General features: G+C 41.1%; 1 protein-coding gene across 3 annotated transcripts in view; it reads right to left on the bottom strand.

The window, feature by feature from the left end:
• Brd7 (bromodomain containing 7) overlaps window positions 1–18,528 on the bottom strand; it is a 34,480-nt gene extending 15,952 nt beyond the window's left edge. Inside the window, exons 1-6 of one of the 3 annotated variants that reach the window (XM_052727309.1) lie at window positions 18,262–18,528; window positions 17,862–18,070; window positions 13,121–13,250; window positions 12,787–12,844; window positions 9,368–9,512; window positions 5,170–5,280 (exon numbers count right to left, since the gene is read on the bottom strand). In XM_052727309.1, coding sequence (XP_052583269.1) covers window positions 5,170–5,280; window positions 9,368–9,512; window positions 12,787–12,844; window positions 13,121–13,250; window positions 17,862–18,070; window positions 18,262–18,310 — 702 coding nt within the window. In that variant the 5' untranslated portion in view covers window positions 18,311–18,528. Of the gene's footprint in view, window positions 1–5,169; window positions 5,281–9,367; window positions 9,513–12,786; window positions 12,845–13,120; window positions 13,251–16,618; window positions 16,685–17,861; window positions 18,071–18,261 lie in introns of those variants that run through there. The other 2 variants (XM_052727310.1, XM_052727311.1) reach the window with 2 other exon arrangements.
• Window positions 18,529–20,990: the final 2,462 nt, after the last annotated feature.

The following is a 20,990-nucleotide window of genomic DNA, read 5'->3' as shown; positions in this document are numbered from 1 at the left end:
GATAGAAGGGTTATAAAACCTCCCTCGCTGAAACCAGGCATGTATTAAGGGCATCACTGCACAGAGACCTACAGGCCACTGTGGGAAGCTGTGAAGGTGAAGTCTGGATTGCCTTGGAGACCCCAAAATATTGGGGATGCCAGAGCTGGGGAATACCTCCTGAGGAGAGATGCTAACAGGGAACTGTTAACAGAGGAACCAGCCCAAGAAAAAGAAATGTGTTACAGTCAACAAAGCTGAAAGGAGCTGGAGATCTGAAGAGCGCTTAGACATCACACATGGAGGTGCAGAGTATGGAGTTTGCCCAGCTGGTTTTCAGTTTTGGTTTGGTCCAGTAGTTCCTCATTATGTTTTCTTTCCTTCCTTCTGGAACAGTTATGTATATCCTGTGCCACTATATGTTGGAAGTACGTGATTTTTTTTTATTTTGATTTTATAGGGAATTGTAGTTAAAAGACTGCATGAATCTCAGAAGAGACTTTGGACTTTTAAACAAGTCTAAGACTGTTATAGACTTATGGGGACTTTTGAAGTTGGACTAAATGCATTTTGCATTATGTTATGGCTACAAGTCTGTGGGGACCAGTGAGTGAAATGTGGTAGTTTGAATAAAAATGACCCCCATAGGCTCAAACAGGGAGTTGCACTATTGGGAGATGTGGCCTTGTTGGAGGAAGTGTGTCAATGGAGGCGGGCTTTAGATCTCAGATGCTCAAGTCACACCCAGTGTAGTAGTCTCTTCCTGCTGCCTGTGGTTCCAGATGTAGAACTCGCACTTCTCCAGCACCATGTCTGCTTATATGCCATCATGCTTCCCACCACAATGATAATGGACTAAACCTCTGAACTGTAAGCCAGCCTCAATTAATGCTTTCCTTTATGAGTTGCTGTGATCATGGTGTCTCTCTACAGCAATAGAAACCCTAATTAAGACAGTTTTTAAAATAATTGTAAAACTATGAAATGATTTACCAGACTATAAGTAAATGAAGACATGATAAAGGCCAAGTACAACCGTGTTCCCTATCTTTCAGAGAGCAGCAGTACCAGCAGTTATCATTTCAACTCTTTCTTCTGAACATGGCATACTTGTAGTGAACTGCACGCTCAGTATTTGGTAAACAAGCTAATAGATTATTTATTAGTAAACTATAAGCATTTATCCTCCACGTCATTATAGTCTTTAGAATGCTAATAATTACAATGTATAATAAATACAGTTATTTAACTAAAAAACATATGACTAGACATTTAGACTCAAATTTCCACTAAACACTGTCAATAAATCTCTTTAGGAGCCTCTTTCTTATTCCTTCAGGGCAAATTCCTGCAGTGGAGGGTGAAGAGATATTTACTGCCAAACTTTCTCCCAGGAAAATTTAATCAGTTTGCACTAGTATTTGACAGTTTCTCTGAATCAGTGCCAAACTGAACATTATTATTAAAACAAAAATAAAAAAATCCCACCTAATATGCTATTTTTAAAAATGTGCTATTTTTGTCCATACTTCTGAACAGTAGTGAATTTGGCTATTCATTGTATACATCACTTAGGTCATGTCTATTTATCTGTGGATCCATAGTACTAACAATAGGCTGACACTGTAGCCACTTAATAAACAGCTAGACAAACAGGCTCAGATTACAAAATTCTCAGTAATTTTTAAATTTCCATCCCATTATTTTGTAAAGCACAAACTACAATAAAAACATTTAGGGATATTGTTAAACATAATGTACATACTACTAAAGTATAAAAAAATTTCTAAATTTAGAAATGTCACAGGAAAAAGTTTAATTTTACTATGAAAGTAATGCATTTTGGGACGGTGGGGGAGAGAGACATGCTGCTTAATATAGCCTCCCTCCCTTCCAAGATAAGTCTCACTAAATCCTGGGCTCAAGACACCATTTGCCTTAGAGTCCCAACACTTGACGGAGTGCTTTCCTCTGTACCAGACAGCTCTGAGTTAAGGCACAACCCTACCTACATGTCACCCAGCTGCTAAGCAGCAGTACAACTAGGCACATCATTAGTCTGATTCCAAGGCCACTGCACTACTATGTGTACCAGAATGTAGCATTCTACCCAAGTATTTACGATGATCTTTCCTTTGCTTTCTTTGCTGTTTTAAGAGACAAGAACATCACTGTGTAACACATACTGTCCCCAAACTCCTGATCCTTTCATCTCCCAAGTGTTGAGATGATATCCCCATTCCTGGCCATCAGTTCTTTCTTTATAAAAATAACACATGTACTAAGTACTAATATTGAGTGTAATGGAAAAAGTGACGACTGTTACCATATTTTCAATGACTACTCATAAGATCTGCCTCTGAAAAGACACCATTCATGGAAAGGCGTGTAGACTTTCTTGGGAGTCTACACTGCTAGACTAAGTAGTGTTAACTCAGAAAGTTTAAAGATTTATGAATCACTGTTGTAAGGATCCCTTCCATCTAGAGTCAAAAAGGAGGCTAGAAGACCAGAGGGTTACCGCTCCAAGACATTTTTAAAAAGCAAGACAAGGAGAGAGAAGTGGAAAGGGGGTCAAGTTTACTTGTCCCAGTAAACTTTACAAGACACTAAAATATTTTGCTTGTTATGCTGACTACAGTATTAAGATAAAATAGTGGCAAATCAGAATTGATTAAAAAGAAAAGAAAACATCACTAGACTTTTCATTGAAAATCCATTACACATTGGGTGTGGTGGTGGCATATACTTTTAATTCCAGCCCTCAGGAGGCAGAGGCAGAGGCAGAGACAGAGGCAGGCAGATCTCTGTGAATTCAAAGCCATCCTGGTCTACAGAGCAAGTTCTAGGACAGCCAGAACTACATAGTGAGACCTTGTCACAAAACAACAAAACACACACACTTGCCTCCCCTCTCCCACTGTCATACTTATTTTGGAATGAATGAAGACTGTATTTGCTCAATGTACTTTTACAACAAGCAGATGTGGATATTTAAATGTGGAATATGGTTTGATTCTAGATTCTGAGAGTCTCTCTGTAAGAATGAAACAAACATTTTACATTCTCCTTTACAAATTTTGCTAAACATAGGTGAGTTTAGGAAATGATGTCTAAACATTAGGAATCCAAGAATGACCACCAATTCAGATGTTTTCCTTTTCCTGGGTAGGTTGATCCACGAATTTCTCAGTGCCAAGCATATAGACACCCAGACAGCTGCACACCAAAGCTGTCTTCAACTGTAGAAATTTAATACAGGTGCTCAGCAGAAGAATTCAGAAAACCTAATACATGACTAATTTCTGCCATCCTTTACTTGCCCCAAGCCTTTGCTGAAGCTCTTCACTCTGATTCCTTTCTCCTTCTACATGTGTCTCTGTCATATTAAACTCAGTTCTTTGTATAGTCCCTCCCACAGCTGAATATTCTTTCCAGTTTCTTCCCTCTTCTCTGGAATTAGAAACATCATGCTAGAAGTCACTTTGGAGACCACAGATTAAGACCCTCTTTTTTAATGGGTGAGACTCACATACTTGGTTGCCACAATCTATGTGCAGCAGTTTAAACTTTTTTCCTGCAGCTGGATGATGGCTTACATTCTTTATTTTGCACTGATTATCATCCTTCAAGGAAGAGACTGTTCTTGCACAGAGGGAGCTTTGAAAAATTCCAAGTTTTTTCTTTTATATATTTAGTTTCTTACCACTACAAGCCCTGTACTTCATTAGGAGGCACAGGGCTGATCAGAACACTAGATTCCATCACTAAAGGAAACAGCACTTTTCTCCTAAAAGGCCTCATATTTCATCCAATTTTATTCTGAAATTCAGGCCACTGTTTCTCCTACTGCAAACTAAGTCTATCAAGAGACTTTAGAGAAATAATTACAAGAAGGGGCCGTGGTGTAGCTCAGTTGATAGTGTTTGCCTACACATGCACAAAGCCCCAGGTTTGAGTTGCAGCACTGAATAAAATTGGGAGTGGTAGCATATGCCTATATTTCAGTACTTAGGAGGTGGAGGTAGGAGGACTATCATCCTTGGCTGAATGGTCCATTCAGGGCTAGCCTTGGCTACAGAAAATCTTGTCTTAACAACAAAAAGGCTTATGAAATGGCTCAGAAGGTTAGACACTTGCCACCAAGTTTGACAATCTGAGTTTAAATCTTCAGGACCCACGTATCAAGAGAGAACTGCCTCCCTACAAGCTGTTCTCTGACTTCCACGTCCATGCTGTGGCATGCAGGTGAGCAGGTGCACGTGTGCACACCTAACAGTATAACTTTTGAAAAAGAAATGACTGGCCAGGCGGTGGTGGTGCACATCTTTAATCCCAGCACCAGGAGGCAGACGCAGGCGGATCTCTATGAGTTCGAGGCCAGTCTGGTCTACAGAGGGAGTTCCAGGACAGCCAGGGCTACACAGAGAAACTCTTATCTCAAAAACAAAAATAAAAACAACCAAAAAAAAAAAAAGAAAAAATAAAAAGAAATGTGAGCATCTTCCTATCTTTTCTTTGTTTTTTGGGGGGGGGGGTGAATTCTGAAAGATCAGAGAAGCAGAACAAGCCACAGCTAACCTTATCTCACCAATTCCTCAGCTGATCTTCCTCAAACTGGAAGCCTCTGTGTCCTCATCCAAATGGATCACAGCTGAACTGCTGCTAAAAGCCTAAAAGCTTAAAAAGAAACGAGTTCCTGGTCCTCACGCCTTATATACCTTTCTGCTTCCTGCCATCATTTTCTGGGATGAAAGGCGTGTGTCACCATGCCTGGCTGTTTCCAGTGTGGCTTTGAACTCACAGAGATCCTGACAGAGCTCTGCCTCCTGAATGCTAGGATTAAAGGTGTGTGCCACCACTGCCTAAACCTATGTTTAATATAGTGGCTATCTGACCCCCAGATAAGTTTATTGGGGTGTACAATATATCAACCACATTTCCCCTTTTTTTGTTTAAAATTAAAAAAAGTTGTAACAAATATAAGAAAAGTATATACAATAAATACAGTCAAGAATTACATTAACAATATCTAGTCCATTCACATTTGACAGTTCTTATCTTTTCTTGATAGAAATTTTCTCCTAAGTTCTCACTACTTTAATATGATTTGCCAATGAGGAAAGTATCACTTTAGCAAAGATATATAGATTTTATAGTAGTCATTAATTTGTGATAGAGTTTCTTTACCTGACTAAGAATTTTCATCCCTGAGTGCAATAGCTTCTTTGCAGCTTTATAATAAATGGTCTCTGGCTTGTTGTAAATCATTGCATTAGTACACATTAGCTTGAAGTTATCCTACAAAGAGAATATCAAGAGGAAAAATGCATTAGAATCAAACTCTTAATTCTTTATCTGAAATCATATAGGCCTGTAAAAATTTGAAAAACAAAAGACATCTTTTTCTGTCACCATTTATTAAATAACTACAACAACAATTTTATTTTTTATTTTTATTTTTATTTTTTTTGGTTTTTCGAGACAGGGTTTCTCTGTGTAGCTTTGCGCCTTTTTCCTGGAACTCACTTGGTAGCCCAGGCTGGCCTCGAACTCACAGAGATCCGCCTGCCTCTGCCTCTCGAGTGCTGGGATTAAAGGCGTGCGCCACCACCGCCCGGTTATACAACAACAATTTAAGACTAATAAAATAGATACTTGTTAATTTGTTTATAAATTCTTAAGCATTTTAGTATCTATGTATTAACTTTCAATCTAGAATATAAACTTAAAGTTTTTTCAGTACAGGCAAAAACCACAAAAATTTTGGAGAAGATATTTTTATCTCAAATTTAATAATCCAAGCTGGATAGTTCATATTATTACAAATATTACCCTCAGTTTTTAAGACAAATTTTAAGTTTGTATTTATGAGTTAAATATTTCATTTCAAATTTTAATTAAAAACTGGGACCAGAGCTAAATTATAACTTTTTTCTATCAAATGCAAATAAACTGAGTAAAAACGTTGAAATATTTACACTATGTTAAAAGTGTTTATAGACACTTCCATAAATTAAACAATTTTCAGATATTATAAAATCATGTCAACGTGAAATAAACCATACAACCTCAAGGAGTTACAACATGTAACTGGAGGAGCTAAATTATCAGAACTGTACTTGGGGCTTACATCACATTTCAAAGATGTGTATGTGCTGAAGCATGAGCCCTGTACTTTTTCCTGGGGAGACATTTTCACATCTGTCATCATGTATGATCATGCCACTGCCTTACTATTAAAATGGAAAGAAACACCCCACAAACCTCCAAATCCCAACCCAAACCACTCAGATCTCACTGTTATAGTGATGACAGTTTAGAATACTTCAACAAAATAAAAACAGGCAGATAGACTACATTCTTTTAAAAATTTATAAGCAGATTCCATGTGCACAGTAAGTTTGCTATCAAGTTAAAATCGAATGAAGTGTATGTGGATACTCAGCTCTCGTCAAGGACTTTCCTAAATTCTGGACCTCCCAGAATCTTAGGTGAGCTAGGGAGGAATGCAGTGAGTGAGACACTAGACAGCTATGTACCCTCAGGAAACAAGCAGTTGGCTGATCTGACAAGAGAATCAGGAGTTTATGAATTGGCAGCAGATCACTTTAATGATTCTATGTCTTGTCTGTTAAAGTAATTAATTTTTATTTTCTTTGTGGTGTTGGGGCTTACTTAAACCTAAGAACCAGCTATATCTCCAGTCCAAGGTGACTTTGATTCCTTAAATTTTAGCTGTCATGTGGTAAGCCGGCATTACTGTACTTTGTGTGATGGCACTTGGCCACTCAAAAAGCTGAATCTTTCTGCACTTTTCTTCCTGTGGAAAACTCCAGAAGGCTAAAATGCCCCATTTAAGTGCTGAAAAGCTTTGACTTACTTAAAACATACTAAGGGGACAAACTTCTGCTCTCTCCTGTGACCACAAGAGGAAGACCAATAACAAACAAACCCACAACTGTAAAACTCTTTTCTACTGAGTAATAAAGTCTCAAATAAACTTTCAGACAAATTTTCACTAGATGAAAATATGTTGGGGCTGGAGAGATGGCTCAGCGGTTAAGAACACTGACTGTTCTTCCAAAGGTCCTGAGTTCAATTCCCAGCAACCACATGGTGGCTAACAATCATCTGTAATGAGATCTGGCACCCTCTTCTGACCTGCAGGCATACATGCTGGCAGAACACTGTATCTTTAAGTAAAAAAACCTTTAATTAAAAATCTTTAAGAAAAAAAGAAAATAAGTCAGAAAAAAAAATGTCTATTTAGGTAAGATGGTGGAATCCAGGTTTTCCAACTAAGTCCATTATTATCTATATATTCAAACTAAAACTGAAGAGAATTCTATGCTGTTAGTCTGCATAAATTTTAGTTGATTAACATGTGAATTAAAAGAGAAAAGGACTAAATAAAGGTGTTTATTGTTCCATTTCCTTTTGCAACTGATTAGTGTCCATCTTTTAGGTTGGTTGAACACTACTATGTGGGACCCCCCTGCCCAAAAATAAGATAAATTACCGAAGCCAGGTTAAGTGTGTGTGTGGTCTAATGCAAACTTTAATCACATAAGGTTAATTTATAAGATTAACATGAAAGCACATCTTTGAAATGAACATATACTCAGATTATTTGAAGAGGAAAAAAAATTAAAACAAGAAATACACATACTGTCCTGGTGGCTTCTAGACTGTTTGGGGGGATGGGGGTGGGGTTTCTGTGTGTAGGTCATAGGTAGACATCACTGTCTTTCTCTCTCACCTTAGTTTTTGAGACAGGCTCTCTCACTAAACTGGGGGCTCAATATTTCCACTAGACTAGCTGGCCAACAAGCCCTTTCCACACAGCCCCCTCCTACAAAATGCTGAAGTAAACAGTTACCTGCTTTATGTAGGTGTTAGTGATTTAAACTCAAAGTCCTCATGCTTGTTTAGCAAGTGTTTTAGCCACTGGACCTTCTACCCAACCTCCCTAGATTCCCTACATGTCATCTTTATTCTCTCTTCCTCCCGCACACTGGGGTCAGATCCAGGGCCTTGAGTATGTGAGGTAAGAGCTCTCCTCTACCATTAAGCCATGCACTCTCAGCCCTCTTCTCTTCAAAAGTTGAGAGTAAACTCAGCCAGAGTAAATTCAGGGAACAATTCACTTTCATCAAACTGGAAAATACAATTACACTTTCCTTTGATGTTTTAATTTAATTTATTAATAAAATAATGTGTTTATGTATACATGTTTGACAGTTAGGACAGTCCTCTCCTGATCCCTTATGCGACCTTAGCAATCAAGGTCTGTGTGCAAGTACCTGTTGATCCACTCTGGCAGCCCAAGAGTTTCTGAAAGAAAAATACAGACTTTGGACACTCAAAATAAGTAAAATTATTTTAAAATGAAGTTAAAAATAAAGACTAAATATCAGATTGCTGGGTGATGGCAGTGGGGCAGCAGCACACGCCTTTAATCCCAGCACTCAGGAGGCAGAGGCAAGAGGATTCTGTTGAGTTCAAGGTCAGTCTGATCTACAGAGTGAGTTTCAGGACAGCCAGGGTTACATAGAGAAATCTGTCTTGAAAAACAAAAACCAACAAAAAAGACTAAATACCAGATTTTGAAATAATTGTGTATTTGCATGATCCATGTGCACTGGAGTTGAGAAGACAGCTTTATGAACTTAGTTCTCTCCTTCTACCTTTCTGTGTGTTCAGAGATTAGCTTTAGGTCACCAGGCCTGTGTAGCAAGTGTCTTCATCTGCTTAGTCATCTTGGTGGCAGATTTGCAGATTACTAAGCCCCGTCCCCTCCCCCCAATAATATTTATTTTTGAGGCAGAGTCTCTACATAGCCCCAGCTGTCATGGAACTCATTATGTAGGCAGGCCTTAAAGTCACAGATCATTTGCCTCTGCCTCCCTAGTGCTGGGATTAAAGATGTGCACCACCATGCCTGACAACTAAATACAATTTAAAAAATCGCATTTACCTATTTTGTGTGTATTTACACTTACACTTACACACACACACACACACACACACACACACACACACACACACACCATCATCATCACCCACTACAGCACATGTAGAAGTCAGAGGATAACTCTGTGGAGTATGTTCTCTCCTCCATCATGGTGATTTTGGGAATCTAACACATATTTGCAGATTTTTAACACGATTTTCTATTTTACACAGGATCCAAGAGTTTGACTTTCCATTCAAATGCATTATACTTTAGTCTACTTCTCTAATAAATAGCTAATGAACTACATCTGGTGGCACCCATCTATAATCCTAGTCCTTGGTAAGTGGAGGCAGGAGGATCAGTTCAAGGCCAGGCTGGGCTAAATAAGATCCTATCATAAAACAAAATGCAACTACTAATTACAATTACCTTTAGTTCTTCTATGGATTGGTAGTCATTATTCTTGATCTTTTCTTTCATGGTACTAAAATCCATTGGGTGTTTAATTATCATGGAGTAGCCAGGAGCAATAAAATCCGTCACAGGAAATGAAAAGAAAGCACTTGGGTCTTTCCTGTGTACACACATAAAAGGTAATGTTATATTATGTCCACCACAACCTACTGTTATAGAACCAAAGTCAGAATAATAAACTCTCATGTACAGAAAAAATTTATACAAGCTTTTCATTAAAAACTGAAGAAATGATTTTCAAGACCAACAACTTAATAAGAGTCAAGTACTTTAAACAGTGACACCCTCCCTCCCATCCCCACCCCTAGTTTCACTGTGTAGCTTTGGCTGTCCTGGAACTCACTCTGTAGACCAGGCTAGCCTCGAACTCAGAGGTCTACCTGCCTCTGTCTCCCAAGTACTGGGATTAAGGGCGAGTACCATCAGCAGTACTCTTAAGACAAAGAACCTCTCTTTTAGAGAAGCCACCCAATTATCAGTAGCTTCTATGAGTAATCTAGATTAAGTATCCAGTGACTCAGCCTGGTTTAACTATGAATACATACCTGCAACCTTTCTTTCTGGTTCTGTACCTAATAGGTTTGCACTCCCGGTCCATAAAAGAATACTTTCCCAATCACTTTCTATTACATACTTGTGGAGCCCCCCTTCCAAAAGACATTTAAAAAGTTCCTATTGGGGAACTTTTGACTCACAGGTTAAGAGCACTGGCTACTCTTCTAGAGGTCCAAGTTCAATTCCCAGCAACCACATGGTGGCTCACAACCATCTATAATGAGATCTGGTACCCTCTACTGGCGTACAGGCAGAACATTATATATATAATAAATAAAAATCTTTTTTAAAAAAGTTCCTATTAGATTGTGGTGGGAACTGATGGGATATGGGGCAGGGTTGGGACTGGGCACAAGGACAGCCTGCTTGTGTTCACTCTGCCACAGCATCTCTTTGGTTGGTTTGTTGTCCCCTCCAGAAAGGGACTGGAGGCAGTCTGTGTGACCCTCCTGTGCTGTCAGCCTTGGAGCCATAGCCTATAGGTCCTGGCCTGCCTGTTTCATCCAGCTGCAGATGCTCAGGCTCGAAGAGGTCAGAGCACACAACGTGAGAGGCAAATGGAGGAGGACATCCTAACCTAATGCAAAGGGTGATATTGACATGTGCACACAGTGCCTTCAGGGACTCTAGTCATAAGAGCATCTCATCACAGAGCAGGGCCTATGAATGCTGTATAAATATAATGGAAGGAGTGGTACTGTTTCTTGACTAGATACTGAACACCTGAGTTCAATCCCCAGGACCAACATGGTTGAAGGTAGAGGCAGAGACAGGAGGATTTCTTTTGAGTTCCAGGACAGTTAGGGCTGTGTAGAGACCCTATTTTAAAAAACTAAAAAAACTAAATAAATTCCATGGATTTTTATGCTTGCATGTTTGACCTATTTACCTACCTTATGTTCCTATACATTTGAGACCTACATAAAAATTTCTTGAGTGAAAAGAGATTACAAGTGGAAAAAATTTAAGCCCTTCTTTATAAGATTAGGTCATTAAATTGACTATTACCCTGCAAACTTGGCATATCAGATTTTTTTTAAAATTCAAATAACAGCCATAGTAAGTGATTAAAAACATAATAAGTTACAGCAACATTTTAAAAACCTGTTTATTATCTTGCCAGGCCCACTGACAGAACTGGCATATCAAACTGGTGGTTTTCTCACTGATAGATGATGACAGAAACTCAGGAGTAAGAATAATTTGTAGCTGGGCGGTGGTGGCACAAGCCTTTAATCTCAGCACTATAGAGGCAGAGGCGGGAGGATCTCTGAGTTCGAGGCCAGCCTGGCATACAGGCAGAATTCCAAGACAGCCTGGGTTACACAGAGAAAGAAACCTTGTCTTGAAAAATCAAAAAGAGAGAGAAAAGAATAATATGTATGGGCTATAAATCTAAATCAATCATTTTAATATAGAGACCACCTTGTTTTCTAATCAAAAATGGCACCACCAGGTTGATCAAATACATTTTTTAAAAATCAGGTTTAGTTCTGAGCCTCAAGAATGAAGAATCATCTAATAACTAAGGCTAGTCCCAGAATGTGGTTCTGGGTTCTAATCCTCAAAATGTTCTGATCAATGTCAGTTTCTCTGACTTTAAATATTTCCTGAAGTAGACTTTACTTTTTAGGGTGATATTATCTACTTTTTAGGGTGATATTATCGGCAAATATTCTGCTCTTTTGTTACAAAAGGCAAGACACTTTATAGTCACAGCACCCAACTGGGATACAACAGCAATACTTGACTCTTCTCTGCTGGACTGACAAGCAGATGACTTACTCAAATGCAAAGATTAGATATACCATTTTCTTAGCTAGTCCAACACCTAAAAAGAGGCTAACCAAAGCCTGGTACAATAGCACTTGCCTTTAATCCCAGCACTCGGGAGGCAGAAGTAGGCAGATCTCTGTGAGTTCCAGGCCAGCCAGAGCTACTTGTCTCAAAAAACTCAAAGAGGCTAGTAACTGCTGATTTCCATTGAAAAGCCAGACAGATGTTGAGACTACAAACTGTATCAGACTTTGGCTAAAAAAAGGATGTGTTCTGCAGGTAACAGGTAATAGAGCTAGGAAAAAGGTTCCCTATTAGAATGCAAGCCCCACAACTGTCAATCTTCTTAAGTAATATAAGTATCTTTGAGTTGGAATTCAAATTTAGAGTAAAAAGATGCATCAAAATAACAATTTTAGTTACAGCTGAGATCTTTTCTTTTTTGAACTTAAATTGGTTTACTCTACCTACCAGAATATTTTAGACAACAATCACTACACTTAAAAGGAACATAAAGCCAGGCATGGTGGCATACACCTACAATCCCAGCATTCAGGAGGTTTGAGGCAGGAGGATGGTGAATTCCAGGTTAGCCTCAGATTCTGACAGCCTGTCTCTAAAACAACATACTCAAATAAGGGGCATAAAACTTACAGTACTTCATTTTATCTTTCAGACTTAATAATTGCTGAACACAGGGCCTAGGTGCTGTAGAAACACACAGAAAAGACTGTCCTGCACTACGGGTGGGGGTGGGGGGTGGGGGTATCTGTATTGTTATTCCTAGTTTCAAGTTTTAACACGAGAACTAGACATTTCCTAACACCCTTACAGTTGCCAGTTAAAACAAACAAAGTAGAGTATGTGTCACCCTCTTGGGACTACTTCTGTTGCCAGGCAAGGTACTTACTGTCTACTTTAAAATCAAGTGAGCTTGGGTTGAGGCCATTCAATGACTTTAGATAACCAAAACAAAGACACGGTTTGGATCTCTCTGTTTACCCTTTGAATTACCATCTTAAAGAAAGCTGGAAAACATTTACCTCTGCAATTGTCTCATGAGTTGATTCAAAGCTTCCTGAAGGGGTGTCTGTTCTACTTCTAAAGCAAACAGGAAATGTGTGTTAAAAAGGCATAATCTAGCACTTCAGTTTTCTATCTATGTTTCAAACATCTCACACAGGAATTCCATTTCTCACAAAAGTATTAAAGGCTGAGAATACCAAGTCAACACTGAGGCTAACTCAGAGCTCTTATGCAGCAAGAGACATAGAGAACTTAGAATAAACTGGACAAGTCTTTTAGTTATAACTCAGAAGCTAATGCTCAGTCCCTTTCCCTCCTCACTCAGGACAGACAGCTCAGAGTAACTCCAACCTTCTTGTCTGGCTAGAGAGCTTGTGAGAGGCTTCTCGGGAGGAGAGTCTAATCTCATAGGGGCATGGCACTGGAGATCTTTTTCTGCCTCACTCTCCACACGATCTCGATCTCGCTTCTTTTTATCCTCCTAAAGAGAACAAAGGAAAGAAGTATTTCATAATCAACATCTTTAAATACATATCATTTTAGTTTTGAAGGGAAAAAGGTACTACTGAAAAGAAAAATTCTAAATTAAGAAATCTTAGTGTATTTTGCTGCCATCTACTGGACAAAGAGAACATGTTCATCAAGGAAAAGAACTGCATTTCTCTATGCCAGAAATAACGGATTAGAAAAATAATACTATTCACACACACAATATAATAATATGTCAGAGCAAACCTAAAAGACTCCCATAACCTTCTGGGAAAAACCATGAAACATTAGTGACCCAATAAACAGAAGACTTGACTAAAGGAGATCTAACACCACATCCATGAACAGTTCTATTCAAAGTCTTCAAATTCAGTGTAATGCCACTCAAACTGTAAATCAGTTTTTCATTAAATCTGCAAACCAATTATATACTTTTTCTTAAAGAGTGAATGATTAAAAGCAGAACAGTTTTGAAAAGGTCATAGTGAGATCATGAGGAACCAAGGATGTAGATCCCTGGTAAAGCACTTGCCTACCAGCTGAGAGGGCTTGGTAAGGTTTGATTCCCAGCACCACTAGAAACCAAACAAGCAAGGAAGCAAAGGCTATACAAGATAGTAAGCCTTCATGGCACTAAGCATTTGCACAGTGTGACTGTAAAGACAATGTGGATGCAGAGACAGACAAGCAGAACAGAATGGACTCTAAATCCAGACACCAACCTAACACAGCCAACTCCAAAGACTTAACTGTACAAAGCAAACCTTCAGAACGTCACATAAACTGTTCTTGGAGGTCCAAGAGTAGGGAAATTTTTCCTTAAGTGAAACACAAAAAGATTGATTCTTAAAGGACAAATTCGATAAATCTGACATAAAGACTTATTTATTTTATGTATACATGTATGCCTGGGTATACATATGTACATCAAATGCATACAGTGCCCATGGAGGCCAGATGAGGGAATCAGATATTCTGGAACTGGAGTTACAGGTGGTTGTGAGCTACCTGATATGGGTACTAGGAACAGAACTCAGGTCCCTTAGAAGAACAAGTGCTCTTAATAGTCTCTCCAGTCGAAATTTGAAATTTAACTTATAAATTTTAGTGCCTCAATAAAGCCAATAATTAATCCAAGCTAAAATATCTAGCCATAGACTGGGGTGAAGTACTTAAAACATAAAAAATCATAAAAGGGAGAGCAAGAATAGATACAAAACATTTACAAAATCATAGAAAGAGAATAAGAACCAAAAGAAAAAGGACATCACAGGAAATTCACAGAAGGGATATGAAACCTAGCTCCGGCTCCCTAAGATTCAGGAATTATAAACTTAAAAACTAGAAGACAGGGCTAGAAAGATACCTTAGCAGTTAAGAAGACTGACTGCTTCCAGAGGACCTGGCTTTGATTCACAGGGTGGCTCACAACCCCAGATCCGGGAGATCCAATGCCTTTTTTACCTCTAATGGGCAGCAGGCATGCAGTGGCACACAGATATACACACAGACAAACACCCATCCACATTAAAAAATAAAATAAAAACTTAGAAGATAGTCTCTCTGATGGGCAAAACTTAAATGTCTGAACAAGTTTTAATAAAAATGTAGAGAAATAAGACTCTAATACCTTTCAATCACTGGTTCTCAACTGTCCTAATTCTGTGACTCTTTATTACAATGCCTCTTGGTGTGCTGACCCACAACTATTACTTTCCTGCTACGTCATAGTGTAATTTTGCTACTATTATGAATCATAACGCAAATATCTGTTTTCCAATGGTCTTAGGTGACCTATGAAAAGGTCAGTTGACCCAAAGGGGTTGTGACCCACAGGCTGAGAACCACTGTGTTCCAGCTAGTTGAGTAGGTACAATTAGGAGAGCAATTACAATTACCTTACAAAGCTTGCAGAAGCTTTCACCTCATTCTCAGCTACTCCTTTCTCCATATATAGTCTAGAGAAACTTCACAACATGATATATAGAGAAATACATAAAATGGTTCTTTCTTTCTTCTTCTTTTTTTTTTTTCTTTTTTGGTTTTTCAAGACAGGGTTTCTCTGTGTAGTCCTGGCTTTCATGGAACTCACTATGTATAACACGCTGGCCTTGAACAAGAGTCTGCCTTCCTCTGCCTCCCCAGTGCTGGGATTAAAGGTGTGTGCTACCAGGCCTGGCTTCCTATTATGGTTCTTAAGCTGACATGTGCATCAGAATCATCTGAAGGCCCTGTTAAAACAGAGGTGGCGCCGGGCGGTGGTGGCGCACGCCTTTAATCCCAGCACTCAGGAGGCAGAGCCAGGCGAATCTCTGTGAGTTCAAGGCCAGACTGGGCTACAGAGTGAGTTCCAGGAAAGGCGCAAAGGAAAAACCAAAAAAAAAAAAAAAAAAAAAAAAAAAAACCCAAAAAAACAGAGGTGGCTAGTCAGGGTCCCCAGAGTTAATGATGGTACAAAGTAGAGCCTGAGAATAGACCGAAAGCTTTGTATCAGTGACCCCCCAAAGTGACCCTCTATACCAGAAATACCCAGGTAACCTGAAAACTTTTATATGCACATTCTCAGGCTCAGAAGATAAAGTTGAGTTCTCCCTTAAAGAATACAAAAAACTAGCCAGGCAGTGGTTGGCGCATGCCTTTAATCCTAGCATTGGAGGCAGAGCCGGGCGGATCTCTGTGAGTTCAAGGCCAGCCTGGTCTATAGAGCGAGATCTAGGACAGGCACCAAAAGTACACAGATTAAACCCTGTCTCAAAAAAACAGGGAAACAAGAGTTTCAATCTAGGAGTCCAACATCTACATGGCAGAGGTTCTAAAGGAAGAGGAAATGGAGGCAAGAAAATGACCACAGATACTTTAGCAAATGCCTCAGAATTGAAGGTACAAGTATCCGTTGTGAAATGTTAGAACAATCACAACAAAGGGGGTCAATCCCAAAAATCCCACGAAAGCAAATACTGGTCACACACTAAGAACTACCAATTAGAATGCAGCAGACCAACTTCTGAATGACAGCCAGACAACACCTGAAATCTGTTTAATTTTAAAATGCTTTTAAGATTCCGAGAGAAGGGGAATGGAAAGGTGGTCAATAATGAAGAGCCCTCGTCCCTCCAGAGGACCCAAGTTTGGATCTTGTATTGCACAGCTCACAATGGCCTACGACTCCAGCTCCAAGGGGTGTGACACATACTCTTCTGGGCTCCACAAGGACCTGCATGCACCATGCACACACACATGCTACATTTTAAAATTCTGAGAGAAAATACTTTTCAATTTAAATTTCTATACTGACTCAAACTCTGAATCTGAATGAGAATTCTACCCAAGGGCAAACATTTCTAAATGTAGAAGGCTTACCAAAATCTACCTGTACATCCTTCTTCTTAGGTTTCTAACCAGGGGTGGTGGCAGGCATCCACAACCCTAGCAATAGGGAGGATGAAAACAGAATGATCACACTATTCTGAGTTCTAGGCCAGCTGCTTGCCTGATGTCCAAGTGCCCAAGAATATAGTCAAAACAAGACTCGTTAAGTTCACAGGTAAAACAATTTACAACATGTTCACATCCAAAGCTCTCAGTTAAAACAAAAAGACTATGCTTCTGTGGTTTTTGTAATTTAGGAAAAGAAAATGTCAGTCTGACCAAAGACCGTGACTATTGTCATAGTCTACCTAAAGGCAATAAAAACCTGGTCAGAAAGAAATCCATTTTAGACATTTCCTTCCCCTGGATAATCTAAGACATGTTCAAGAGCCAATCTCTAAGGCTTGGTTACTCACCAATGTGTTTACTGACAGGGAATAGGGCACTTTGGCTATACACAGCAAAAGAATTCTAGAACCAAACCACGGAAAGCATCACTTTCAAGATACACCAATCAATTTTAGTTAGTCACTTAGAGGCAGATAAAACTTTGTGCAGAATTCTAGGACAATTCCAGATATGGAGGGGCTCACCTTTGCGAAGGAAGTTCTTACTATTCAGCCTACTTTGTATATCAAGACATCAGCTACTAATTCTTTCTTATTAAGTGAAAATGGTTGTTTGTTTTTACTCTTGGTTTATAGGTATTTCAGGCTTCTAATCATTCTCTTCAACAGACTCAAACTTGACTTTTTTTTTTTTTTTTTTTTTTGAGACAGTTGCATTAAGCAGCACAGGCCTCAGTCTCCTGAGGGCTGGGATTACAGGCACGTGCCATCTCGTCGCAGCTCAATTTGGTATTAAAATACTTAGTTCAGAACAACATCTGAACACCCGTGGATCCCATTCACTTCTGAAAGACGGCTAGGTCGGCCAAACCTCCATGGCTTTCCGGGGAATGACTTCTTATCCTTCCAAAATAATTATAAAAGCATCCTTTGAAGCAGCTCCTAAAGACCAGGGCTCAGCTGCTTATGTGATGTGTGGGGACAGCACAAGTGCTCAGGAGTATTATTAAGACAAGACTTGCTGAGCTCCCAGGTGATTCAGGCTTCTAGTCTGTCTTACTTCTCCACAAAGCCAGACTCCCCTGGCGCCCTGGTGTCCCCTCTGGACCGAGGACAAGGAGGCTGGGAGCTGTTGACGGGGCCATAAGCAACGAAGCCACCTTTACCTTGACTCTTCTCCGTTTCCTCCCCTTCTCTTCCCCCGGAGCCTGTTTCTCTCCTTTCTTCCTCTTTTTCCGTTTTCTGTCCTTGTGTTTGTCATGGTCGCTTCTGTCTTCGAAGAGGCTCGAGTCGTGCCCGGAGCTGCCCGTGGAGAGCTCAGTGACTTCGCTCCCACCCACTTTCAGGACGAGCTTCAGGGGCTTCTCCACGTACTCTGAAACAACAGCAGGGCGCGGGCTGACGGGGGGCAGACCGAGGGCGGGCGCCCCACCTCCCAGCGCCCCACGAACACCCGCCGGGGCCGGCAGGCCCGGGTCGAACGCCGCCCCGCCGGGGGATCTCTGCGGGTCGGGGCCTTGCGGGCAGGGGCGGCGCGGCTCAGCGGGCAGGCCGGCCGCTCCTCACCCTCGTAGAAGTGGCGGTCCGACTTGTGCTTCTTGTGCTTCTTGCCCATGTCCGACCGGGCCCCAGAGCCCGCCCCCCGCGCCAGGCCCAGGCCGTGCGGCGCCGCTTCCGGTCCGGGCCAGGCGAGCGGAGGGCGGGAGCGGGGCCCGCGAGACCCCGCGCCGCGAGGCACGGGGACGGCACGCGCCCAGCGGCGCGAGGCCCCCTCCCGAGAAGACCACGCGCCAGACGCGGCCGAAGCGCGAGAGCCGTGGCGGGAGGGCGAGAGGCCGGCGCACCGGCGGGAGAGAGGGGCCGCGGAGCGCGCCGGGTGCAGGCTGCCGCGCTGTGGCGGCTCCTGGCGGCCGGAGGCGGCGCTGCAGCCTGCGGTCGAGGGCGGGGCCTCGTCTGGGGGCGGGCCCGGAGGCGGAGCCTGTCTCTTGGACTTTCTTTTTTTCCATCCCTGCTTCCTCTCCTTTCTTCCCCACATTCCTGACTCCTTTTCACTTTCCTTTGCTTTTGTTTCTTCTCTTTAACGATATTATTGAACTCCATCTGTACCGGATCTGGAAAACGCAAGAAACATTTATTCTGCCATGTCTACCGATCTTCTTTTAATCTCTGGGACCCACATGATAGAAGGAGAATCAACTTCTTCTGAAAAGTTGTTCTTTGACACCTCTAATGTATATCCACACACGTCCCTTATGCAAATAAATAAATGTAGGAAGAAAGAAAGGAAGGAAGAAAAAAAGGAAGAAAGAAAGAGGGAAGGAGGAAGGGAGGGAGGGAGGGAAGGAAGGAAGGAAAACAAAGCCTTATTGATGATGGGATATACCCCCTAAGGTGTTAATTAAATAAAACCCACCAAGCGTGGAGCAGTGCTTTTAAATGTGAGACTTGAGGTGAAGGTGTCATCTGCAGTCGAAGGCTGGAAACACACAGCACGGCTTAATTTGACTATCTTGGGTGACCAGAACCCAATGGGGGTGGATTCTTTTAGTTTTATGCTTTTCTCTGTTGTTTAAAAAAAAAAACGTGTATACAAAAGTAACTGGAAAGGAAAGAAAGATAAAAATCTAGAAATTAGCTGGCACTTAAGTCGGAAACAGTGATGCCGTTGACCCCCTGGGGAGGCACAGCTACTCTGTAGCCCTTGACTGCTTCTCTCCTGTCAATGCCCTTCCTGTTCGCTTATCTCTGGATGCCCAGCCCTGCTGGGCGGTGACTCACTGACAGTTTCGTCCACTGGCATTTCCCAGATATGCCATGTTAGGCTCTCCTTGTGCTGGGTGTGGTAGTGCATGACTGTAATCCCAGCACTCAGGTTGAGGCAGGAAGACTGAATTCTGGACTAGCCAGGGCTACATAGTGAGATGTAATCTAAAATAGTGTTTGCTGTTGCATGTCCAGGCATAACAAAGCTGTGTCAGTGGTGTGTGTGTGTGTGTGAGAGAGAGAGACAACTTTACAAAATATGAAGGGCAGGTAGTATTTGTATTCCCATTTTATAGATGAGGAAGTGGAGGCCCAGAGAGGTGAGGTAGGGCAGATGTAGATTCGAATCCAGGCCTGAATTGGAGTCAAAATCCTTTTCATTAGTGCACATAGTGAAAGATGTTTTTACTGCACTTTTAACCTTATGGTGCCCTATATGTTCTGTAATAAGCTTATAATTCCATTTTTTTTCCTCAAAAAGGAATCTGAAAGCAATCATTTCTACTGTAAGAAGCTGGATCTGGGACTGTAGAGATGGTGATGAGTTAAGACCACTTGCTGCTCTTGTAGAAGACCTGGGTTCAGTTCTCAGTACCCACATCCAGCAGCTCACAGTGCCTGTAAGTCCAGTTCCAGGTGGCCTGATACTCTCTTCCAGCTCTTTGGACACCTCCATGTATTCAGTGCATACACATACATGCAGTCATACACACATAAATTTAAAAAAACTCAACTTGGAATCCTAGATGATCTCTCCCAAGGTCTATTTATCTTTGTGCATGGTCTGCTAGGGATAGGACCCCAGCTTTGTGCATTTTAAGTAAATGTTTTACTGCTGTAGGATATTATTTTAAGGTGTGTTACTTTTGTTTATGTTGCATTTGTTTAAGTCTGTGAAGCTATGTTACTGTCCCTGTCTAAAACACTTGATGGTCTAAATAAAGAACTGAGTGGCCAATAGCAAGGCAGGAGAAAGGATAGGCGGGGCTGGCAGGCAGAGAGAACATATAGAAGGAGAAATCTGGGAGGAGAAAAAAAAGTAGCCAGAGAGGGAGGAGGACATCAGGGGCCAGCCACCCAGCTACACAGTAAGTCACAGAGTAAGAGTAAGTAAGATTTACTGAAGTCAGAGATGGGAAAAGCCCAGAGGCAAAAGGTAGATGGAATAATTTAAAGTTAGGGAAAGCTGGCAAGAAATAAGCCAAGAATTTATAATTAAGAATAAGCCTCCGTGTGTGATTTATTTGGGAGCTGGGTGGCAGGCTCCCCAAAAGAGTAAAAACAAACAACACTCTACTGCTGAGCTACACCCCTAGCCCTGTAGCTTGGTCTGGAATTCCAGTGGTGAGATGATGGGCTGATATTTTAGGACCCTTCTGTTGGCAAGTGATAGAAAACCCAACTGGAATGATTTCAAGCATTTATTGATCTACTCGACTGACAGGGGAGGGTGGTAAACAAGAATTGGGTGCTGTTGTCCCCCTCTTCTTGAGCTTCTGCCCACCCCTACCCCATACAGTTGGAAACATGGC

The sequence above is a fragment of the Peromyscus californicus genome, unplaced genomic scaffold (genome assembly GCF_007827085.1).
Source record: "Peromyscus californicus insignis strain IS unplaced genomic scaffold, ASM782708v3 Scaffold_8__1_contigs__length_139910024, whole genome shotgun sequence".
Lineage (NCBI taxonomy): Eukaryota > Metazoa > Chordata > Mammalia > Rodentia > Cricetidae > Peromyscus > Peromyscus californicus.
The sequence above is the reverse complement of the archived record's forward strand: the minus strand, read 5'-3'. Positions and strand labels throughout refer to the sequence as shown.